The sequence below is a fragment of the Gopherus flavomarginatus genome, chromosome 5, assembly GCF_025201925.1.
Source record: "Gopherus flavomarginatus isolate rGopFla2 chromosome 5, rGopFla2.mat.asm, whole genome shotgun sequence".
NCBI lineage: Eukaryota > Metazoa > Chordata > Testudines > Testudinidae > Gopherus > Gopherus flavomarginatus.
Genome location: NC_066621.1, coordinates 33254163 through 33275735, shown reverse-complemented (window position 1 = coordinate 33275735; position 21573 = coordinate 33254163). Strand labels below are relative to the sequence as shown.

Genomic DNA, 21573 nt, shown 5'->3' with positions numbered 1-21573 from the left:
ATATTGGGGTTCAGCTTCCTGGGTCAGATGCTGCAGCCTCCATTGTGATCTGGGAGACCAGGCTTGGCAGCTGCTGCTCCCCCAGTGGGGCTCTGTGCTGGGAAGTGACCTTAATTAAAGCTTCTTCTCTGCCCGGCCCAGGGGATGACTTTCTGCAGCTGGTCCTAGCCCCCTAGGGCAGTCCTGGCCCTGTTACTACTAAATTCTGAGCCAGAGTCTCCAGGTAACTGAAAGACCTCAGGGAATGTCCTAGGGTCTGGCAAGAAAGTGACTCTGCACAAACAACACCACCTCATTTCTCCTCCCATTAGCGGTTGCCAGGAGGAAATCCAGCCATGGGAGAGCAAAGCCCCCAGGAATGGGACTGTCCCAGCCAGAGGGGCAGGGAGAGAGGACAGGGGAAGGAGAGACTGAAAGGGGCAGTGGGAGAAATGAATGTGGGGGAGAGATTTCCAGCTCTCTAGTCCACCCAGACACATGTATTGCTGCATCCTGGGGCAGAACCACTTTCCAGTGAACAAAACAAGGATCAGACAGAGCAAAAGCCAGTTCCTGACTCCATATTCCCCCTGCTGGGGTGTGGCTGCCGTGGGGTCAGTGTCTGAGGGAATCCCCCACAGTGACTCCTTTGGTTCTGCTCTTTTCTAGCCTTGTGTTCAGAGAAGGGGTGAGGGGAGAGAGAAGGGAGGTTAAAAATGTGTCTGTGGACTTAGCCTGGCAGGAGGGGCCAGGTCTAAATTGTAATAAACAGATTGAGCATTTCCCAGCATGACAGAATCTAGGGTGTCTGTCTGCAGGGAAAGGGCCTGGGGGAATTGTGATGTGAAATTAACTAAAACCGGTTCTGAAACGCCCACAACTGCCCTTCTCCCCCAGACAGGCTGCAGAATGTTTTGCTCCAGCTCATCCCAGCCTGGCGTGGGACAGGGAAGAGAAATGGCTGCAGTGGAGTCAGTCCAGGTAGAGATTATCGGGGGGTTGCTGGTGGGTTCCTGCTGGAGGAAAGGGAGAGCAAATACACCAGAGGTGGGAAGGTTTGCAGAGTCTGGTTTGGAGGTTGGAGCGGGGCAGGAAATTCACAGCGTGGGGAAAGGAGGAGGCCAGGGTGTGGCAGACCTGCTGGGAGTTATTTACTAAGTGGCCTAGATTCTAGGAACAGACCCAGGAGGTTTGGAGGTGGAAATGCCCTAATTTGTGAAGAGAGAAAATAACCCACCTACATGGAGCTAGTCAAACTGACCAGACTCCTAGTGCTGGAGCCTGACCTCATTAACCATCAGCTGCTGTGAGATATAAAGGGGACACCCATGAGTCAGGCTTATTGGAGCTGCCTCTCCCTTCATATCCCGCTCCTCACAATGAGGAGGGTGTTGGGCATCCTACCAGCGAGCTCTCCCTGGACCCTGCTAGGGGCTCCATCTCCTGTATCAGTCAGTGGCTAGTAGGGGGGTGATGGATATGCTGGGAGAGATAAGGGGCTCTCTCTTCATCCCCTCACCCTGGCATTTGCTGGATACTCTGAGCCAGGTCGAGGTGGGACTCTCCTGACTATGATCCACCCAGAGCTTCCATTTGATTCACTCTTCTCTGCCACAAATAGTGGGGCTGTGAGTGGGGCAGCAAGTCCTTAGTGTTGGACTCTTACTCTTTCATGGGCTGGTGACCTTCAAGGAGATGGCTATGTATTTCACCAGGGAAGAGTGGGCTCTGCTGGACCCCACTCAGAGAGCCCTCTACTGGGATGTCATGCAGGAGAACTATGAGACTGTGACCTCGCTGGGTAAGGGTTCCTGTCCCTTCTGTTCTTGGAAGGGGAAATGAAGAGTGAAGGTTCACGCCACCCCCACAATGCCATCTGTACCCTGTCCTGTTTCAGCATCACCCCAATAGGCCAGTGACACACATAATACCAGAGACCCTCCACTGCTGCAGAACACTTTGGGAACAGAGCACAGGAGCCGTATTGCACAGTGTCAAATATCTCCTGTTTGCTCAAGTGAAACTGGGGGTTAGGTCTGGCATAACTGTCCCATACCCCTAATCATTTTTGTTGCCCTTTTCTGAACCTTTTCCAATTCCAATATATCTATTTTTGAGATGGGGTGACATGTGCATGCAGTATTCAAGATGTGGGTGTATCATGGATTTATTTGCTGTTTTTACAAATATGATCTATGAGATATTCTGTCATATCTATCACTTTCTTAATTATTTCCTACATTGTTCACTTTTTTTCACTGCTGCTGCACATTGAGTGGATGTTTTCAGAGAACTATCCACAGTGACCCCAAGATCCATCTCTTGAGTGGAAACAACTAATTTAGACCCCATCATTTTGTATGTATAGTTGGGATTGTGTTTTCCAATGGGCTGCACTATGTGCTATCCTGTCATCTAGTACTGCTGAGATCCTGGATTCAGTAATATCCCTGCCCTTCCTGTTCCCTTTCTCCACCGAACCCCGCCAGCCCATGCTTCCTGTTCCCAGCTTCCCCAGGATTCTCGCACTGTCTCTGAACCTCTCTGTCAGCAAGAAGCAGTGCCAGGGACACTTGCCCTCTGTCTGGAGTCTTCGATTTCTGGGACATGGATTTACTTTCTCTGTGTTGTAAGAGGCTCTGTCATAATGAGTGTCTGTGATGTTACCCAGAGTACAATCTGGACTGTTAAATAGCTGTCCCCTCAGTCCTCCAGCATGGGGTGCCTTTCCACTGTTTTCCTGCGAGAACAGCCCCTCTTGGCCAATTAACACACAGTCTCCAGCATGTAATTCACTCCCAGCTACACAGTATTGAGTGCTGCTAGACAGCCACTCATGAATTACACCTCAGGAGAAAACCAGCAAATTCTCAAGTGCCCAACTTTCCCCCAGAAATGCGCATCTTGCACTGTCCAGCACAATACTGAACGACCCAAGCTCATATGAAGTCTGTCATTTCATCAGCAGAAAATGACATGCACCAGCTTGTTATCCCAAACAGAGTTTCCAACACACTTCAATCCACACATACTGGTTAGATGAACAATAAACCAAGATTGTTAACTATCAAAAACTAAAACTAGGCCCAGTCCATGAAAGGGGCACTCCCAGGAGAGACTGTATAAAGGCTGGAACAGGAAACACCTTTGTAAACCTGAGACAGCTGCCTTGGGGACAATGACAGGGAGAATCCCCCAAAGTGACTCCTTTGTTTCTGCTCTTCTCTGGCCTCCGATTGTTCCTTCCAACGTGGAGTACTTTGCACTTGTCTCTACTGAATTTGATCCTATTTACTTCAGATCATTTCTCCCGTTTGTCCAGATGATTTTGAATTTTAAACCAATCCTCCAAAGCACTTACAACCCCTCCCAGCTTGGTGTTGTCCGCAAACTTGATACGTGTAAGAGAGAGACTGTTACCGGGAGGGTTTCCTCATGTGTCAGAGGGTTACACCCTGGTGGGAGGGGGCTAGGCCTGTACTGGAATAAGGTCACTCTGTGCTTCACAGTGTGCTAGAACCTAGAATGTGCATTAGCAGGGGAAAAGCTGGGGGGAATCGGCTTGGGGAATGGACAAAAGCCTAGTCTGAATTCTCACACCTTGCCCTTTTCACCCCGGCAGGCCAGAGAATAACATCCATGTTTCGCTGCACATCATCTCGTCCTCCCAGGGGCAAGGAAATGGCTGCAATGGAGCTGGCTCAGGTAAGAGATTATCAGGGTGGCGGGCTCTGCTTGGAGGTTGAGGAGCAGTAAATGCATAAGAGGGTGGGAATTGCTAGAGGTGGTGGGAAGCAGGAAATATCTCGGGTGGAGAAAGGGAGGGGACAGCATGTGACAAACCTGCTGAGACTTGTGTAGTGTAGGGCGTGATGGGTTGTCACCCCCAGGAGGCAGTTTGTGGAGCTTCTGGGAACTGCTGTGTCCTCTAACCCTCACGCTGGGCTGGCCCTTCTCACACTGCTTTGCTGGAGATTTCGCCAGCCTCTCCAGGGCCTGTTATCACCCAACACAACAGCAGGTGGCGCCATGCAGCCAACTAAGCTACCTGAGTGCGTTACCTAAGCCACTCAAGGACAGATAGAAGACAAGAGCCAATTTCCCACTCCCCAACCTTGCACACTTGCTGTAGTATAAATCCAGAATGATAAAATCTTATAGTGCACAGGGATCTCTATAATGCAAGCTCATTAATGTAGTTCCCCTTCCCCTCGATATGGGACAGATGTGCACAACAAGCTGAGATTTTCCCCAGACACTTCACTCAAAATACGCTGGTTAAGATAAAGCATCAAACAAGTTTATTAACTGCAGAAAGATAGATGAAGTGATTATAAGTGATAACAAACAGATCAAAGCAGATTATTTAGCAAATAACCAAAACTCAGACTAAGCCTAACATACTAGATGGATAGAATTTGAATTAGCAATTTCTCACCCTGACTGATGGTACAAGCAGTCCCCCAAGTTTCCATACACAAGCTAGAAATCTCTTGATCCTGGGAGCAGCACTTCCCCCACATCCGTTTTTGTTTCTCAGGTGTTTCCAGAAGTTCTCTTGTGTGGAGAATGAGGCCAAGAGACGATGTCACACTCCACCTTATGTAGCTTTTCCATATGGTGGGAACCTTTTGTTCCAAACTCAGTTCCTAGTCCAGTTTGTGGAAAAATACAGGTACTAAAATGGAGTTTAGTGTCATGTGGTCTGGTCACAGGCCCTGCTGAGTCATAGTAGCCATGACTCATAGGCTGGCTGAAACATTCACAGGAAGGCTAAGCTCTTCCACAGTCCATTGTCTTTGTTGAGCCATCAGCACTGTCTGGCTTCTTCATTGTTGTACCTGAAAGGCTCATTGTGGGTGTTACCCAGAGTAAGCACATTTGAAATACAGATACAGAGTCAATATCCATAACTTCAGATACGAACATGATATGTGCACACAAATAGGATAATCATATTCAGCAAATCAGAACTTTTCCAGTGATACCACACATGATGCATCTTCTACAAAATAGATCATAATTATGTCCTAATCATATTATAATCATACCACTATGATGAATATGGGGGTGTAGTGGCAGATAGGTCCTAATTTCAAGGCACAGGAGTTGGGAATGGAACTTCCCCTCTTTGTGGAACAGGAAATAACACTAAAGCCAGGGTTGGGACAACTTCCCAGACTCTCAGTGATGGAGCCTGAATCTACTGACATTTCATTAATTACCACCAACCCCAATCTTTGTGGCAACTGTAAACTTTATCAGTGATGATTTTGTATTCTCTTCTAAGTCATGGATAAGAATGTTAAACAGAACAGGGCCAAGAACCAATCCCTGCAGGAACCTGCTAGAAAGAAATCCACTCGATCATGGTTCCCCATTTACTATCAGAGTTTTTTATCTATTTAATGTATGCCATGTTTATTTTGTATCATTCTAGGTTTTTTTAGTAAAAATATTGTGCTAATCAAGTCATGTCCCTTACGGAAGTTTTGGTATATTACATCAATACTGTTAGCTGCAACCAAACTTTTGATCTCATCCAATAAGGATATCCCATTAGTTTGATAGGCTCTATTTTCTCTAAACCTTTGTTAATGGGCACTACAATTCTGACCTTCTAACTTCTATTCTTTATGATTGACTTCCCCTTTCTTCCATATATTTTATTTGGAGAGTGCTTGGATTCCTACCAGGGAGCCACTATCAGGGTCCAGAGACAGCCCCATCTCCTATATTAAGCTCTGGCTAGTAGCTATGTGATGCTTCTGTCTGTCAGATGGGAGACACAAAGGTTCTCTCTTTCTACCCTCTGATGCCTCCTGGCTGCTGTAAGCAAGGTAGGGTGGGATTCTGTTAACATGTGCCTCCCGGAGCTTCCATTTCCCTGGTGCTGCTGTTCCGTGAATAGTGGGGTTGTGAGTGGGTCAGCAGGTACTGAGTATTGGACTCCTGCTCTTTCAGGGGCCGGTGACCTTCGAGGAGGTGTCTGTGTATTTCTCCAGGGAAGAGGGGACTCTGCTGGACCCCACTCAGAGAGCCCTCTACAGAGATGTCATGCAGGGGAACTATGAGACGATGGTCTTGCTGGGTAAGGATTCCTGTCCCTTCTGTTTTTGGAAGAGGAAATGAAGAGTGAAGGTTCATGCCACCCCCACAATGCCATCTGTACCCTGTCCTGTTTCAGCATCACCCCAATAGGCCAATAACATACATACTACCAGAGACCCTCCTCTGCTGCAGAACACTTTGGGAACAGAGCACAGGAGCAGCCTCACACAATGTCAAATATCTCCTCTTTACTCAAGTAAAACTGGGGTTAGGTCCAGCATAATGAACAGAAGCTTCCTGCCCCCAGCCTTCTCTCAAACCCTGAGCCTTCTCTACCCAAATCAGAATGTGCTTGGGGTGTAACAAGCAGGCGGCTGGAGTAAGAGCTGCCAGTCCAGGGTTACTTATCATACAGACACTCAGTGCATCCTTGAACGCAGGCTGGGAGTATCCAGACAGGGGAACTCCAGCAGCAGAACACTGAATCTCACCCAGGATTACAGATGACACAACTCCTCGCTGATCTGGATGGCACCCCAGCATGTGAAAATGACCTAGGTTGGTAGTGACATTTCTTGAGACATGGAGAGTCTTGCTCCCATATCACCAGGTGTAATAAAAATAACAGGAAAGGCCAAATATGGAAAACTGATTGTTCAGCTTGCTTTTGACCTGCATCATATTTTGCAATATATTCCAAATAAGGAAATTAACGTGCAACGTATGTGTCATTGTTTGTGGTTTTAAGCTGTAAAAGGCTTGTGTGATTTTTAGCTCGGGAACAGTATTCCAATAGCTGTCGCCCCCTGCGTGCTTGTAACCAAGAAAAGAGCCTCAGGCTGAGCTGATTCAAATATTAATCCAGTGGTCGTTTTCCACAACAGCCTCAATAGGTCCCTGTGATGGAATGTAAGGCTACATCTAGACTACCCACCGTATCGGTGGGTTAAAATCGATTGCTCGGGGATCGATATATGGAGTCTCATCTAGACGCCATATATCGATCCCCAAGCGCGCTTATATCGATTCCGGAACAACACCAACCCCAACGGAGTTGCAGATTTGACAGGGGGAGCAGCGGACATCGATCCCGTGCGGTGAGGATGGGTGAATAATCCGATCTTAGATATTCGACTTCAGTTACGTTATTCACGTAGCTGAATTTGCGTATCTAAGATCGATTTCCCCCCGTAGTGTAGACCAGCCCTTAATGTCTTCACACCTTCCCCCTGCAGGAGAATGTCTGTTTGACCAGCTGTTTGCCTTGCTGTCTCTGAGGAACTGGTCTGTGGGTGTTCCCCAGAACTGTAACTTTTTCAGTAATATCATACTGTAAAATCTCACAATTTTACATACAGTGTTACTACACATTTTAACAGGAGGATAATATTCAGTAGGTTATGCGTTTTCTAATGATACCTCACAAGCCATACTGGGTACAAAATTGATCATAATTTTCTAGAAGAGTGAACACAGGGGTACAGATTGACACAGTGTCTGTGTGTGTGTTGCCAGCAGATATGTGGGTATTTCAATCCCTCATAAGCACAATGTTTGGCATCTTCAAGGACCTGGGGAACTGGTCCTGGGAATTCACTAGTTTAGCAAGTGTGAGACTGCATGAAATTGTGAGACACTTTGGTATTAATAATAAAATAATATAATCTGATAAAATTGCAATGAATCATGCTAGGTATGCCATGTAAAGTGTCAGTGAAAATGTTATGATTTGCCAAGTATGATAATTTTGTTTCTATGTTTCTATTACCTTTGTATTGTGAGTTACAGATATTTAAGGTATATCTGTATTTCCAGACTTGTGCAGTTTTTCTGGGTGACACCCCCAGACATATTGGCATCAAAATTGCCTAGCATGTTTGATGGCCCATTGAGGGTCATCAGCTGTACAATGAACCTATGGACCAAGGGGATACACCTATTGAGTCAGCAAGACATGCCGGGGTTTGCCTGTGTAATGAAATCTCCAAAGCTTTTCCATGCCATGTGCTGTGAAGCTTGTGTTTGGGACACAGGAAGTACAAGCCACATGGCAAAAGGAATATAAAGCGCAGCTGCATCATCTCCATCTTGTCTTCAATCCCCCTTCCTACCTCTGGAGCAACTTCTCTACAAACTGAACCCTGGAACAAAGGACTGAATGACCCATCCAAGCTGTGGATGCGTTCCAGACAGACTTTCAAGCCAGCAACTCACCAATACTGCTAAGAACCTGATATATCCATTTTGGAATGTATCTGACTGCTTTTCCATTTAAATTCTTTCTGTCTTTCTTTCTTTTAAACCTTTAGTTTAGATGCTAAAGAATTGTCTGGAAGGATGGAATTTAACTTCATTCTTTCATTTGTTCTTTCTTCTAAACATTTAGTTTAACTGCTAAAGGATTGGCTGGCAGCATGGTATTTTGGATGAGATCCAAACCTGGGTAATGTGGCTAACCTTCTACCCACCCACTTCCTGGATCCAATTAGAATCACTCTCCTGCTGCCCTATGGCCATGCTGTATCACAGTGGGCAGAGTTCTAAAATAACCTCTCACTGTACGGGACCTAGTTGCTGATTAGGAGTCAGAGAACTGTCATGCAATAAAGGGGGCCGTGTGATTTCTTTTTTCAGAGTCTCGTTAACCAGTGTGTGGGATCAGAAGCACAGTTTGTGACTGGTCAGTGAGTTTAACTTCAGTGTTAACCACCAGTACGGGGAGCATCTGCTCTCCCTTTTTCAGCCTGCTCTGACCTTGGCATTTTCAGTGAGGACTGCCCCAGGCACACTAGGTCACACTAAGCACTGAAGATAAATTAATAGAATGTTTTTGATGATCAAGTTGTATGAAATCAACTGAACTCCTTTCTTTTCTTTCATCTGAGCGGAGTTTCTGGTTTTCCAACGTGATATGATCTCCCAGCTGGAACAAGGGGTAGAGGCATGGGTCCCAGAGCTCCAGGGTTCAGAGGAAAGAGAGATCCTGAGATCTCCCCGCACAGATGAGGAAACATTAAACCAACTCAGAATCTGTAAGTGCCTGAAGGAAACATCTAGGATGCCCTACAAAGCTCTTGGGAAGTCTCTCAGTTCATTATTGTCCATAGCAGGGGTCGCATCCGCAGGGTAAATATAGCTCAAGGCTTCCTATAGATGCTAGCAGACACCGGGCAGTAGCTATCTCCCTTCCCCCTGTGAAGTTGGATGGGATGTGAAGGCTGAATTGATCCCCTCCTCTCTCCTGTTGGGGGGAGCTGAGTTCCTGATTTTTATTTGTCCTCTCTCCAGCACTTGTTTTGGTTTGGCCTTCCCCTTTCCATCCCTGTTTGAGGTTTCTGTCTCTATCACAGCAGGTGATGCAATGACGTGTGAGGTTCAGCACAGACCAGAAAAAGAGCAGGGAAACCAGCCAGGGGAGAAAATGGATAAATTTATTTCCTGTCAGGGAACTCAGAAGGGCCTTAAGGAAACCAGAATAGAGCAGGAAATCTGCAGGGAAAAGCAAAAAAAATACATGTGCTGAGTGTGGGAAAAACTTCACTTACAGATCAGGCCTTTCTCAACATCAGAGAATCCACACAGGGGAGAGGCCCTGTGAATGCAATGACTGCGGGATAACTTTCAGTCGCAGCTCGCACCTTATTGGGCATCAGAGAATCCACACAGGGAAGAGATCCTATGAATGCAGTGAGTGCGGAAAAACTTTCAGTCGCAGCTCACACCTTATTCGGCATCAGAGAATCCACACACAGGAGGGGTCCTATGAATGCAGTGAGTGCGGGAAAACTTTCAGTCGCAGCTCTCACCTTATTCAGCATCAGAGAATCCACACGAGCAAGAAGCCACGCGAATGCCGTCAGCAGGCCTGCACAACTCGTAAAGCGATGATGTAGAGAAATCTCTGTATTAACTATCTCTATAAATCTTTATAACGTTGCATTGTGTTATTTTGTATTAAGTATCTTTATCTTTATGACATTGCATCCGGCATGATGTTATTTTGTAATTCATATGACTTGGCATTGTGACTCTCTATTTTCATACAACTTTGTGTTAGATCCCTATATAGAAAACTGGTAGAAAACTTTCTATCAAATGTTATAGCCCCTAAGGAAAGTATAGTTAAAGTAAAAGAAAACATGTGCCTTTTTGCTAGAAGTAGAATGAGATCTTCCCCCGCACTCTGTAATCAATTGCTCTATTGACTGAATGAGGTGTGAATGAGTGAGGCTTGGAAGACACCCACCTCCAGACAGCTACAGCAATTGAAGAGGGAATGGGAGCCAGAGCAAAGGACAATACAACTTGTCAAGTGGGCCCAATAAAGAAGAGAAGACATATTGATGGCCTCAGGGATTAGAAGCAAGCACCTTCTTTAGAAAACACCCTCTTTGAGCAGCATTGGGACAACACCCAGAGAAAAGCAGCACAAAGACCAACGGACGCAGACCCAGATTTTGAATCTGGTCTAGATTTGCATAAGAGGGAAGCTGCTATAAATGCGAGGTGTCTCGCAGAAGGACCCCGGATCTCGTCTTGTCACCATCGGACCATCGATTTGGATCGGTAGAAGCCCGGCTACACCCCTCCCCCACCTAACTCACCTGGCCAGTGCAGTTTAGGGGAGCAACTAGTTGGTAACAACAGCAAGACGGAGTGTGTTTATGTCTGTGTGTGTGCGTGAATGCATGACTGTGATATATATCTCATGTGCATATCATAGAGTATTAATTGATACCTGTATTACTAATAAATGTGGCATTTTGCCTTAATCCCCCTGAAAAGTTCCTGTACAGTACTTTGAGTAAAACAGCGAGGGCCACAATACTCCAAAGAAAACAGCTGAGGACCGAAACCCCCCGGCCCTGCGGAAACACCCCCCACTCAGGACCTGCCAGACTGGCGGAAACACCCCGCCCAGCCCTGCAGAAACAAACCCTCCTTCCCCAGCGCCGCCCCACCAAAACAGCTGTGGGTCAAAAAGGAAGGTTGGTGGTCGGGAGGTGTTACTTGATGTTAAATCAACCAGGGACTCCCAGCCAAAGAGGTGGCTGGGAGCCCTCAGGGTCAAATTAAAGGGCCTGGGGCTCTGACGACTGGGGGAACCCGGAGCTTTTCAGGGCTGGGGCAGGGATTTAAAGGTCCCAGAGCTCCTGCTGCTGAGGGGAGCCTGAGCCCTTGAAATCCCAGCCTCACTCCATGCCCTGGGCTGCCGCCAGGATTCAAAGGGCTCTGTGCTGCCTGCAGCCACAGGGATCCATGAGCCCTTTAAATCTTAGCTGCTGCCGGGATTCAAAGGGCTCTGGGCTGCCCGTGGCGGTGGGGAGCCCTGAGACCTTTAAACCTCAGCTACGGCCGGGAATCTCTGCGAGCAGCCCAGAGCCCTTTGAATCCCGGCCGTGGCTGGCAGGCCGGCTTTAGGAAGTGCGGGGCCCAATTTGAACATTTTTGGCGGGGCCCCGCAGGGATGATTGGGGAAAAAAAAGCCTTTCAGTTCTTAACAACCGGTTCCCTATAAAAAGTTCTGCAACAGTATGTATTTTTTGTACCAGTAGGGTTACCATACGTCCGTATTTTCCTCCCAGATGGCGATTTAAAAACCAAAAAGCCTGACATGTCCGGGAAAGTACAGATGTATGTTAACCCTACCTAAAAGTTAATTTTTAAAAAGATGGGTCTGAACTAGAAATGAGCTCTGCCACTCCCTTAGGGTGTGCTAGGCTGCACATGTGTGGGTCCCAGCTGCTCCCTGCCCATCTCATTGAAGCAGGTGTGCAGGGTTACTTCCCTCGGAACTGCAGGGCACCAGTGAACATGGGGCTGGCTGGAGGTGGGGGAGGGGGAGGATGCGAGAGGTAGGGTCTGGCTGCAGGCTGGGCAAGGGGTGTGGGGCAGGCTGGAGACAAGAGGTGTGGGGTGGGCTGGCTGGCTTCAGGCAGGGCCACAGGGAGGGTGCGGCATGGGTTGGCAGGGCTGAAGACAAAGGAGTGCGGGACTGGCTGGCTTCAGGCAGCAGAGTGCGGCAGGGGTTGGCTGGAGACGGGTTGGTGCAGGGTTGAAGGCAAGGCAGGGGGTACGGGGTTGGCTGGAGACAGGGCAGGGGGTGCAGGGCTGGTGCGGGAAGGACAGGCAGTATGACAGGGGTTGGCTGGAGACAGGGCAGGGTGTTCTGGGCTGGTGTGGGCAGGGCTGGCAGTGTGGCAGGGGCTGGCTGGAGACAGGGAAGGGGGTGCAGGGCTGGCTGGAGACAGGGGTTGGTGCAGGGCTGAAGGCAAGGCAGGGGGTGTGGGGCTGGCTGGAGATGGGCAGGCTGCAGGCAGGAACTGGTGCAAGCAGGGCAGGAGGTGCGGGGCTGGTGCGGGCAGGGGGTGCAGCAGGGGCTGGCTGGGGACGGGCTGGCTGCAGGCAGGGCAGGGGGTGCAGGTACAGGGGGTACAGCCCATCCTCTATGGTGAGTGCCTCCTTCTCCTCCTCCTCCTCCTCCTCCTCCCCCCTCTCCCACTAGGGTAGCAGCAGCAGCCTGGGGTTTGGGGGCTATTTCAAGGGCCTGGGGCGCCCCTGCTTCCACTGCCTCAGCTCTGTAAATAGCCGCGGGAACCCTGGGGAAGCGGTGGGGCTCCAGTGGCTATTTAAAGGGCCGGGGAGGTAGAAGCAATGGGAGTCCTGGACTTTTTCAATAGCCCCCAGAGCCCCGCAGCCATACCCCAGGGCTCCAGCAGCAGGGCTCTAGTGGCAATTTAAAGGGCCTGGGGTTCCAGCCCCTGCTGGGAGCCCCAGGCCTTTTAAATTGCCCCCTGGGGAAACTGGGCCACCCTGGTACAGCGCACTGGCTTTTGCTGGTACTGGGGCTTGGGTGCGGGGTCCTCTTAGGAGCGAGGCCGATTCAAGGGAATTGGTTAAATTGGCCTAAAGCTGGCCCTGGTGGCTGGGATTTAAAGAGCTCTGAGCTCCCCGCCCGCCTGCCCAGAGCCCTATAAATCCTGGCTGCGGCTGAGATTTAAAGAGCTCTGGGCTCCCTGCGGCTGCGGGCAGCTCAGAACCTTTTGAATCCCGGCCGCGGCTGATCTTTAAAGGGGTTTGGATTCCCCGCGGCTACGGGCAGCCCAGAGCCCTTTGATTCCCGGCTGCGGGAAGCACAGTGAGACTTCACGGGCCGCACGTTGCCCGTGGGCCGTATGTTGTGCAGGCCTGGCATGGAGGGGCAAAATAGGTAAGAAATTTCCGTGGCCTGTCACTAGCAAATAGTAGCCACCATGGATTCTGCCAGAGGTGGCTACATCTTAGCACTGTGGGAAGCAACCCTTCACAGAGACCATGTGTCTTGTGGTTTGGGATAATTCTCAAGACATGCTGCACTCAGAGTGACCCCCTCATCCTGTGCCAGCTGGAGAAAAAAAAAGGGGCCAGCCAACTCTCCCACTACCAGCTGCGAACCACTGATCCCCAAACAGGGGGAGGCCTCTGGCTTTGATGTGTATTAAATATCAGGCTGGTCTCTTTCTTTGGCAAATATCTAACAGAGCTAAAAGAGGGAACAAATGATCCTCAAAGGAGAGGGGAAAGACAATCACTGGGAAATTTAATCCCCTGCAACATCCAGAATGGAGAGCGACTCAATGCAACAGGTTCCCCCGAAGGAAGAAGTTTTTGGGATTTAGAAACATAAGGAACAGCACAAAACTTGAGAGGATTGTTCATTGACATTTGATAATGACACAGAGGGAAAACCTGAGCTTTCAGATCAGTGTTCAGAAATGAAAGACAAAGGGTGGAAATCAGAGATTTTGGATCCATTTTGCAAATTATAGAGAGGAAAGTGGAAAATCAGAGGGATTTTATATCAGTTGTTGATAGGAGGTAAAATCTGAGTGTTTCACATGAATACTTGGTAAATGAATAAAGAGGAAATAGGCAACATTTGCAAACATTTTGTGTTCAATAATCTGAGAAAAGGTGTAAATCTGAGATTTTCTTATTATTTTATAATTAGAGACAGGAAAATCTCAGGGCATATTCAATTAGAAATAGACAACTAGAGAGAAGTGGGGCAAATGTTTAGGTTATTTTATTTGAATCTTTGAGATTTGCAAAGAAATTGTGTCACAAACTGCATATTTGATAACATGAGAGGAAAACACCAAGATCTGAGGGAATAGAGTCACTTTCCTGTCAGGGCCCAATGCTCTCTCCCCCTCCCCCTCCGGGGTCTCTCACTCACTGGGGGCTCCAGGCGGGGCTGGTGCGATCAGAGCCTGGGGCTGCCTAGGGGGCAGGTCCCAGCTGGAGAAAGCCCCCCCCCCGGCCAGGATAGGAATGTGCTACTGGTAGCAGCCTGGGGCTGGACCCTCTCTATGGGGGACACTTGCTCCCCCCTCCCCTTCCTGACCCTTCCCACGCCGTGTTGCCAGCAGAGAGTGGCCCCCCCAGCCCAGCCCAGAGGTGTCCCTGTCTCAGGCCCCCCCCAGCCTCTGCCCAGTTCAGAAATCACTCGGGAGAACCATTTCCCACCTACACAAGGACAAATCACTGCAGGTGAAAATGGGGGGAAACACCCCAAACCTGAGATCTGAACTGGCCATTGGCAAAGGGGAGAGAAAATGGGGCACAATGGGGGGAGGGGAACAGGGAACTTCTCAGGGGTTTGAGGGAAGGGGGTGTCAGCCTGGATGTTGCTTGTTGCTCTCTAGGGAGAAAGGGGGCAGGACAGGAGAGGAGGGGGGTCTCCACAGAGGGGGCAGTAGTAATTCCGAGGGAATCTCAGCCCTCCCTTTTTCTCCCCGCTCCTCAGGGGTCACCTGCTCTTCTCCCCTCGCTCCCCGGCCATGTCCCGGCTGCACAGACATTTTCCATCCATCCCTTTCCCAGGTCTCCCCCCTCCGCAGCCCCCGCCCGACCCCACGCAGGGGCTGCTAGGTGTAATACATGTTCAGTAGGGATTTCACCCCTACTAATGCTGGGGTGTCCTTCTCCTACAGGTTAGTCTGCTAATGATCTCATCTTGGTGCCATGTGTGTCAGTTCATTGCCATGGCACTCGTGTGCTTAGACATCTGAGGATGCTGTATAGAAAAGCTCCTTGAGTGAGGTGATCCACAGGGAGTAGCTCAAAGCTCCAAAGTGCCTGGCCAGGGGCAGGACATTGGCACAGCAAGGACGAGGTGTGGCAGTGACATCACAAAGGCCTTTTGCAGGACCTCACATTATTGGTCAAAGACTATTGGTGAGCAGGTGGTGACCTCACAGAGAGATCCTGACATCAGTCAGGGGCCAGGGGCTAGGGAAACCTCAGAGACCCCTGTGGCTTTGCTTCAGCAAGTCTCCTTCTCCAGGTCTCTGTCTGAGGACTGAGAGAGTATTAGGGTACACGGACGTGAGCGCCAGGAGAAACCTCTTTCCAGTTTTCTCCTTCCCTTGAAGTGATTTTACTAGAAAACAGCCGTCCCGGTTTAGAAGGTAAGAGCCTCCTGGAGGTGTGAAACCTGTTCAGTCTGATCCATCTGGTGAGAATTGAATTCTAGGCATGGAAAACCTGAGCTTAAGGAGGCAGAATTTTATTCCGCACCTGGGATTTTGTCCCTTAGAATCATGGGGACATTAGGGTTTGTCCTTTGTGTTTCACCTTTTCCTCCATCCACCTGTCCCTCCCTCCTTTCTCTTCATCTCTTCTTTTGTCCTTTCTCCTGTTCCCCTCCCAACACCAGGACGAGTGTGTGCGTGTGTTTTGCGGGGGAGTGCTCTGCAGCTCTCACTGTGGGAGTTCCACCCAAAAATGTGAGGCTGAAATAGTGCTCAGGCAGTCAGGGCTGGATTAACCTTTTGTTGTCCCTGGCACCAAACATATTTGTGGGCCCCAGTGTAGTCACTGTGGGCTCCGAGTGTGGGCCTGGTGGGGCAGTGCCATTGGTGCCTTCGTATACCCGGTACTGAACCTCAGAGACATTTTTCATTTTGATCACACACCTCTCCATGACTATATGCATTGCCATACACAGCTCCCTCAGCCCGCCGGTTTTCTTATTGAGCTGTACACCCATGTGGGTTTACCAGTGTCCACAGTGAGCAGAACTTCCATAGTGACCAAGGAAACTCCCCACAGATTTATCTCTTTCCTCATTCAGACCTTCTCTAGCCATGTCTCCAGTACCCCCCCATGTCACCAGTCACTGCATGTGGTCCTAGTCTCAGCTCAAAGTCCTAAAGCCAGCAGACACCTGATCAGTTCTGACATATCCCTCCCTCAGCCCCCATCCTGCCATGTGAGCAAGCCACCTGCAAACACCATTTCCCCAAAGTGAGGACTTAGCCCTTGGGAATCTGAAGACACCAGCGTCTCTCCCTCTCCCTCTGCTCCCATCTACATGCTAGTCTGCTACCTGGTCACCACCACCTCTCCCCATACTTGTTTCCTTTCTACTTTGGACATGCTCCCAACCAGCTGGAAGCTCCCTCTGCAAGCCTGACCTGCTCTCGCCTTCCCTGCTCCCCCGACATTCCTTTCCTACTGGTGACCTCTGTTCCTTGAGGTTAACTCCAGTGTCTTTAGGTGCTCTAGCTTAAAGGCCCCAGGAGTCATAGAGCCACTTGTAGTTTCTCTAGCCACAGCCATGGGGCAACTGCCAGAGGCCAGCCTTAGACAGCTGCAGCTACTTGCCGCAGGAGCGGAGGCAATGCCAAGGCTGAGCATGCTTGAACCTTGCAAGGGCAACACTAGGGACTCTAAATCCTCAGCACTGGCCCTAGGCAGCTGCAGACTCTGGAGTTAGGCACTTTCCTCCTCTAGGTTCCTGCATGGTTACAGAACTGCAGTAAAGTGGAACAATTATCAGCTTCTGTGATTGGACGATGTCTGGAACCATCTAATAAGACTGTCCTACATAAATGAGGAAAGTTGAGGTGCCTTTATTATTCTTTTGTTCCATTCTTTGTTTCTATGGGGAATTTGCCAGTGCAATATCACTATCTTCCTTTTAAACAAACAAAACTAAAAAAAAAAGTGTAATGGCTGTTGAAAATAGCAATTCCAGCCCTCGTTAGCACTGTGAAGACCCCAACGTTTGTTGCTCAATTTTCTCCTACTTTTTCTAGAGTAAATGACAGTGGATCAGCATATTTGATTTGGGAGAAATGAAGTAACAGCTGCCCAAATTGAGCTTGAGCACTCCTGATTTTGAGGTGTTCAGATCTGGAAGGCAGGGGCTAGATTCCCTTTATGAATATTAGATACATCTGGAAAGGAAAAGTCAATTTCTATTTTCATGGCTCAGAAGTGGAAATCCTCCTGTCCTGTATCTGAAGCTGTCCAGGTCCAGTAGAGCCTCCTCTTCCTTACTTACCATTTTACCTTCTGCTGGGATCCACATACCTCCCTTGCCCAGCTTCAGATAGAGAGGGGCCCTGTCCATTTAGTCCACCCAGTTCCATCTTTGGGGGCTGCCAGGCGAAGTCACACCAGCATCCCTAAGCCTGTTTGGGGAAGTCTTCTGAGGGTGCTATCTGGGCCAAAGCCTTCTACTCCTTGGTCACACCTCTTCCCTATTCACAGGCGGCACCCCCTTCTAGCAGCCAGCCCCTGAGTCACAACAAGCTGCAGCGCATGGAGTCTCACAGCTTCCCCCCTCCCGTTCCTGTTGATAGCAGCCAAGGGAATGCTGGGAAATGTTCCTTCTCTGCTCCAAGGCAGGGAGCTGGTTAAGGAACTACAGCTCCCCGCGTCCTATGGGGTCTCAGCTCCCCTACTGAATCCAGGCTGCTCTGAGGCTCCCTTTCTGCAGAAGGGAGGAAGTAACTGTTACAGGTCGCTTCAGAGCTTGGGCCTAGCACTATGGCACCATGTCAAATCCAGTACTGCTCCCAACTCTATCCAGCTCTGCTGCTGGCAGGATCCCTTCCCATTCTTTTTGTTTCCTGTCTCCCCTCCAAGGAGAAGTTCTGCATTGCTCCTGTGTGGGGAATTGAACCCCGGCTGTCTGAGTGAAAGCCAAGAATCCTAACCACTAGACCACATGGGACTTCCATAACACGTTTACATGTTCATATTCAATAACACAATTAAACGTAGCCATTCAAAGTAGCCATTTAAAAAAAGCCATTCAAAAAACTTCAAAAACAGACTTCAAAGAGAAATTGCAGAGTTACAACTGATCTGCAAACTTAACACCATTAATTTGAGCTTGAAGAGGGACTGGGGGTGACTGGCTCACTACAAAAGCGATTTTCCCTCTCTTGGTATTGACACCTCCCTGTCAATTACTTGGAGAGAGCCACATCCACCCTGACTGAATTAGCCTTCAACACTTGTTCTCCCCTTGTATGGTAACTCCCTTTACATCATGTTCCAATATATATTTATGCCTCTATCTGCAATTTTCACTCCATGCATCTGAAGAAGAGGGCTTTTTACCCACGAATGCTTGTGTCCAAATAAATCTGTTAGTTCTTAAGGTGTCACCGGACTCCTCGTTGTTTTTGTGAAATAAAAGCAAAATGCACTCTAAGCTGATCTTAACCCTTTCAATGCCCTTACAAACTTAGATGCTTCTCACCACAGGCCGGCTGGTGGCTTTTGAGCCAGGCTCTCCCCTTTCGTCAGCGCTTCAGTTGCTTGGTGTGGGGGTGTCTGTAGATGTAGGTGGACGAGACAGACAAAGCATGGCAAATGTCTCTGCTTTTATCATGTCCTTTCTTCCCTCTTGGCTTTGCTCCCCCTTCAGAGTCAGGTGAGCATCACTGCGTCTCTCCAAGCAAGTCTGAGCAATTCCCCTGGGGTGTCCTCTTGCAGGTAAGTGATTGCACTGTAGCTCCCTTGCTGAACAATGCCTGTTGATGGGATGTTTGACACCCTGTCCGGGTGTTGGTTACTTTCCTTGCTGTTGTCACTGGGGAGCTAATATTTGGCTGACTCCCCCACCTTACAGCATAGTGATAACCACACTGCACAATTCTCATAACTTCATATGCATGAATGGTAAACATCTATGGGTAGAGAAATGACTTTCAGCAGATCATATCCTTTCCCCTGATACCTTACAGGGCATGCTCTGTATATAAGATCACGATCATATGAAAATGAGGAATATGGGGGTTACAGCACACTCCCCCAAAGGTACAGAATGTCACACTGAGATTCTATTTTCATTTGTTATGTAACAGCATTAAAGAGATCCCGTGACTGACCAATGGCATTTTCAAGTGCTAAAATAGCAAGCGCTGTTGGTCTCTCATTGGCCATCAGTGACTGAAGGTACGGTTTAATGAGCCAGAGCTTCAAGGCAAGGGTGGCTCTGTCCACTGCCTTCCGTTGCGCTGCTGGGCACCAAGTCCCTGGCGGTCAATATGTGAAGCTGGGAGAAGAGAGTGGGGTGGCAAGCGGTGGTAGAACTTTTGCCACCAGGGTCTAGCTGTCTAACTTCCTCTTCGTACTGCTGGGCCCCCGTTGCCTTCAGGTAACACAGGAACTAAGGCAGGAATAGGGTGAGGAAGCAAGTAAAGCCGAGCAAGGAAGGTAAAAGTTAATCTTATCTTCATGGGCGCAATGACGTCCTTTTTCTGTGCCACAGCTGACAACAACATCCCAGACAGAAAAGTAACAGGCCGAAAAGAAACCTAGCAGCTGCTGAAACAGTTCAGTTGGGAGCGTGCTAGACTAACAGGCTCTTCTATCCTCCTTTATGCACGGGCGGGATGTTTTTTGAGAGTGCAGCAGTTCCTTTAACTGCCACGAGTCCCTCATTTCAGGCTATGCAGCAGGAAAAGACAGCATGGGCTTCTGCACCGAGTTGGCCCACCTGACCTTTCATTCTTCTCTTGCTCTTTGTCAGCAAGGAGAAGAAAAAGAAGCTCTCCCTCAAGCTGGAGTCACACAGGCGAGGTAAGGACAACTTCCTGAGTGCTGGCTCCAGTCCTCTGCCCTGCCAGCTGACCTATCGAGGGGCTACCACCACATTCTCTAGATTTGTCCATCAGTCTGTGCCAGAGTGAGCAACAACCCAGTAGGAGGAGTTTTTGTAGTGTAGTGGTTATTACATTTGCCTAACATTGAAAAGATCACTGGTTCAAAGCCAGGCAGAAACATGCTGGCTTCTTTTTCCCAGATCCCCTTGTTATTCAGAAAGGGCACTCCTCCTATTGACCTGTTCCTTGGATAACTCCAACCCCTGCATGACAGAGGACGCTGACAGCAGTGGAGAAAGCACCTTGGTGTCAGGCTGGAGAACCTAGAGTAGTTAGGCCAGTCACCATTTGGAGGCTTGTGGCTTGGCCACCTCTGCTGTTAGTGGTTGGCCTATAGAGGCTCTCACTTCCTGCTGGGTTCCTTTGCGTGACTGGCCAAAGGAGGAAGTGAGGCAGGAATGGGGCAATAGAGGAAAGTTGAGCTGAGGAAGGCAGGGAAGAAGCTGTGCGGCTAAGTGGGGTTAGTAGAGCACCACCCTTCATTCTGCAAAGCCTGGGGAGGTGTGGTTGGCTGCTGGGAGGTAGAATCCTGTGCTTGCCTCTTGGCTTCCCAGGAGTGGCTACTTGCAGCCCAGGAGAAGAAGGGAGGTTCTGGGTGAAAGGAAAACAAGCAAAGCTGAGTCCAAGTGGAGAATGGCGGCTCCTTTATGGCCAGGTCTCTCTTTGAGGACTGAGAGAGTATTTGGGTTCACGGACGTGAATGCCAGGAGGAACTTCTTTTGAGTTTTCTCCTTCCCTTGCAGTGATTTTACTAGAAAACAGCCGTCCCTGTTTAGAAGTTAAGAGCCTCCTCGAAGGAAGGGGTATCATGGGGGTGTCACAGTTCAGATGCTAATGCCCCACCGCCTCCACTGTAAGGAAGCTCCTGCCACCTGCTCTGTGTTTGCAGGGCGGGAGAGAGCAGCATCCATGGCAGAGATTTGCTCCTGGCTGTCGGAGCAGAGCAGCAGGCTTAGCTGTCAGAACTTCCTGGAGCTATGAAAGGGGAGGGTCCCATGGCTCTGTAGCAGAATGCAGGGCAGGCGAGTTCACGGCAGGCATTATGGGATACTGGAGGAGGCCAGTTATGGTTATATAATGAACGGCAGCATCTACACTGGCACTCTGTCCCTTTAAGTTTGCTGCAAAAAGCTCTAGGCCTCTCATCGAAGTGGTTTTATTTTGTCACCAAAACAGGGCAGTTTTGTTACCAGATGTGGCATTGCAGTGTGTACACCAGCCACGAGCTGCCGACCGAAGGGGAGTTGTGAGTTTTTCACAGACCTGATCAATATAATTCTGCTGAAATAATTTTGTAGTGCAGACCTGGCCAAAGATTTACACACACACACAAACACACACACACAGAGCTTGAAGGAAAACCTCATCTGCTCCTCCGCTTTGCAGAATCCAAACAAAAGTAAAGCTTGTCAGGTCCTGGTGGAGATGGCAGGGAGTCAGGTGTGGTCAAACACTGTGTTTTAACCAGATGCAAGCACCATGGCTTAGCTGGCTAAAGCACTTGCCTTGTAAGCGGGAGATCCAGGGTTCAGGTCCTTAGCGGAGTGGCTTTTGGGGTACATGGTATTGGCTACAGTCAGAAAACAAGATTCAG

The 21573-nt window shown here is 49.1% G+C and overlaps 2 protein-coding genes across 2 annotated transcripts in view; both read left to right on the top strand.

Annotated features, from left to right (window-relative positions):
* Positions 1–21573, top strand: part of LOC127052588 (zinc finger protein 560-like) — a 374863-nt gene that overhangs the window by 246108 nt on the left and 107182 nt on the right. Inside the window, exon 2 of the mRNA XM_050956431.1 lies at positions 877–960. Coding sequence (XP_050812388.1) covers positions 889–960 — 72 coding nt within the window. The 5' untranslated portion in view covers positions 877–888. The remainder of the gene's footprint in view (positions 1–876; positions 961–21573) is intronic.
* On the top strand, positions 1657–6972 carry LOC127052639 (zinc finger protein 75A-like). Its single transcript, XM_050956519.1, has 4 exons — positions 1657–1780; positions 3602–3684; positions 5944–6070; positions 6915–6972. Exons 1-4 carry the CDS (start codon positions 1675–1677, stop codon positions 6941–6943), a joined length of 345 nt encoding a protein of 114 aa, XP_050812476.1. The 5' UTR covers positions 1657–1674; the 3' UTR covers positions 6944–6972.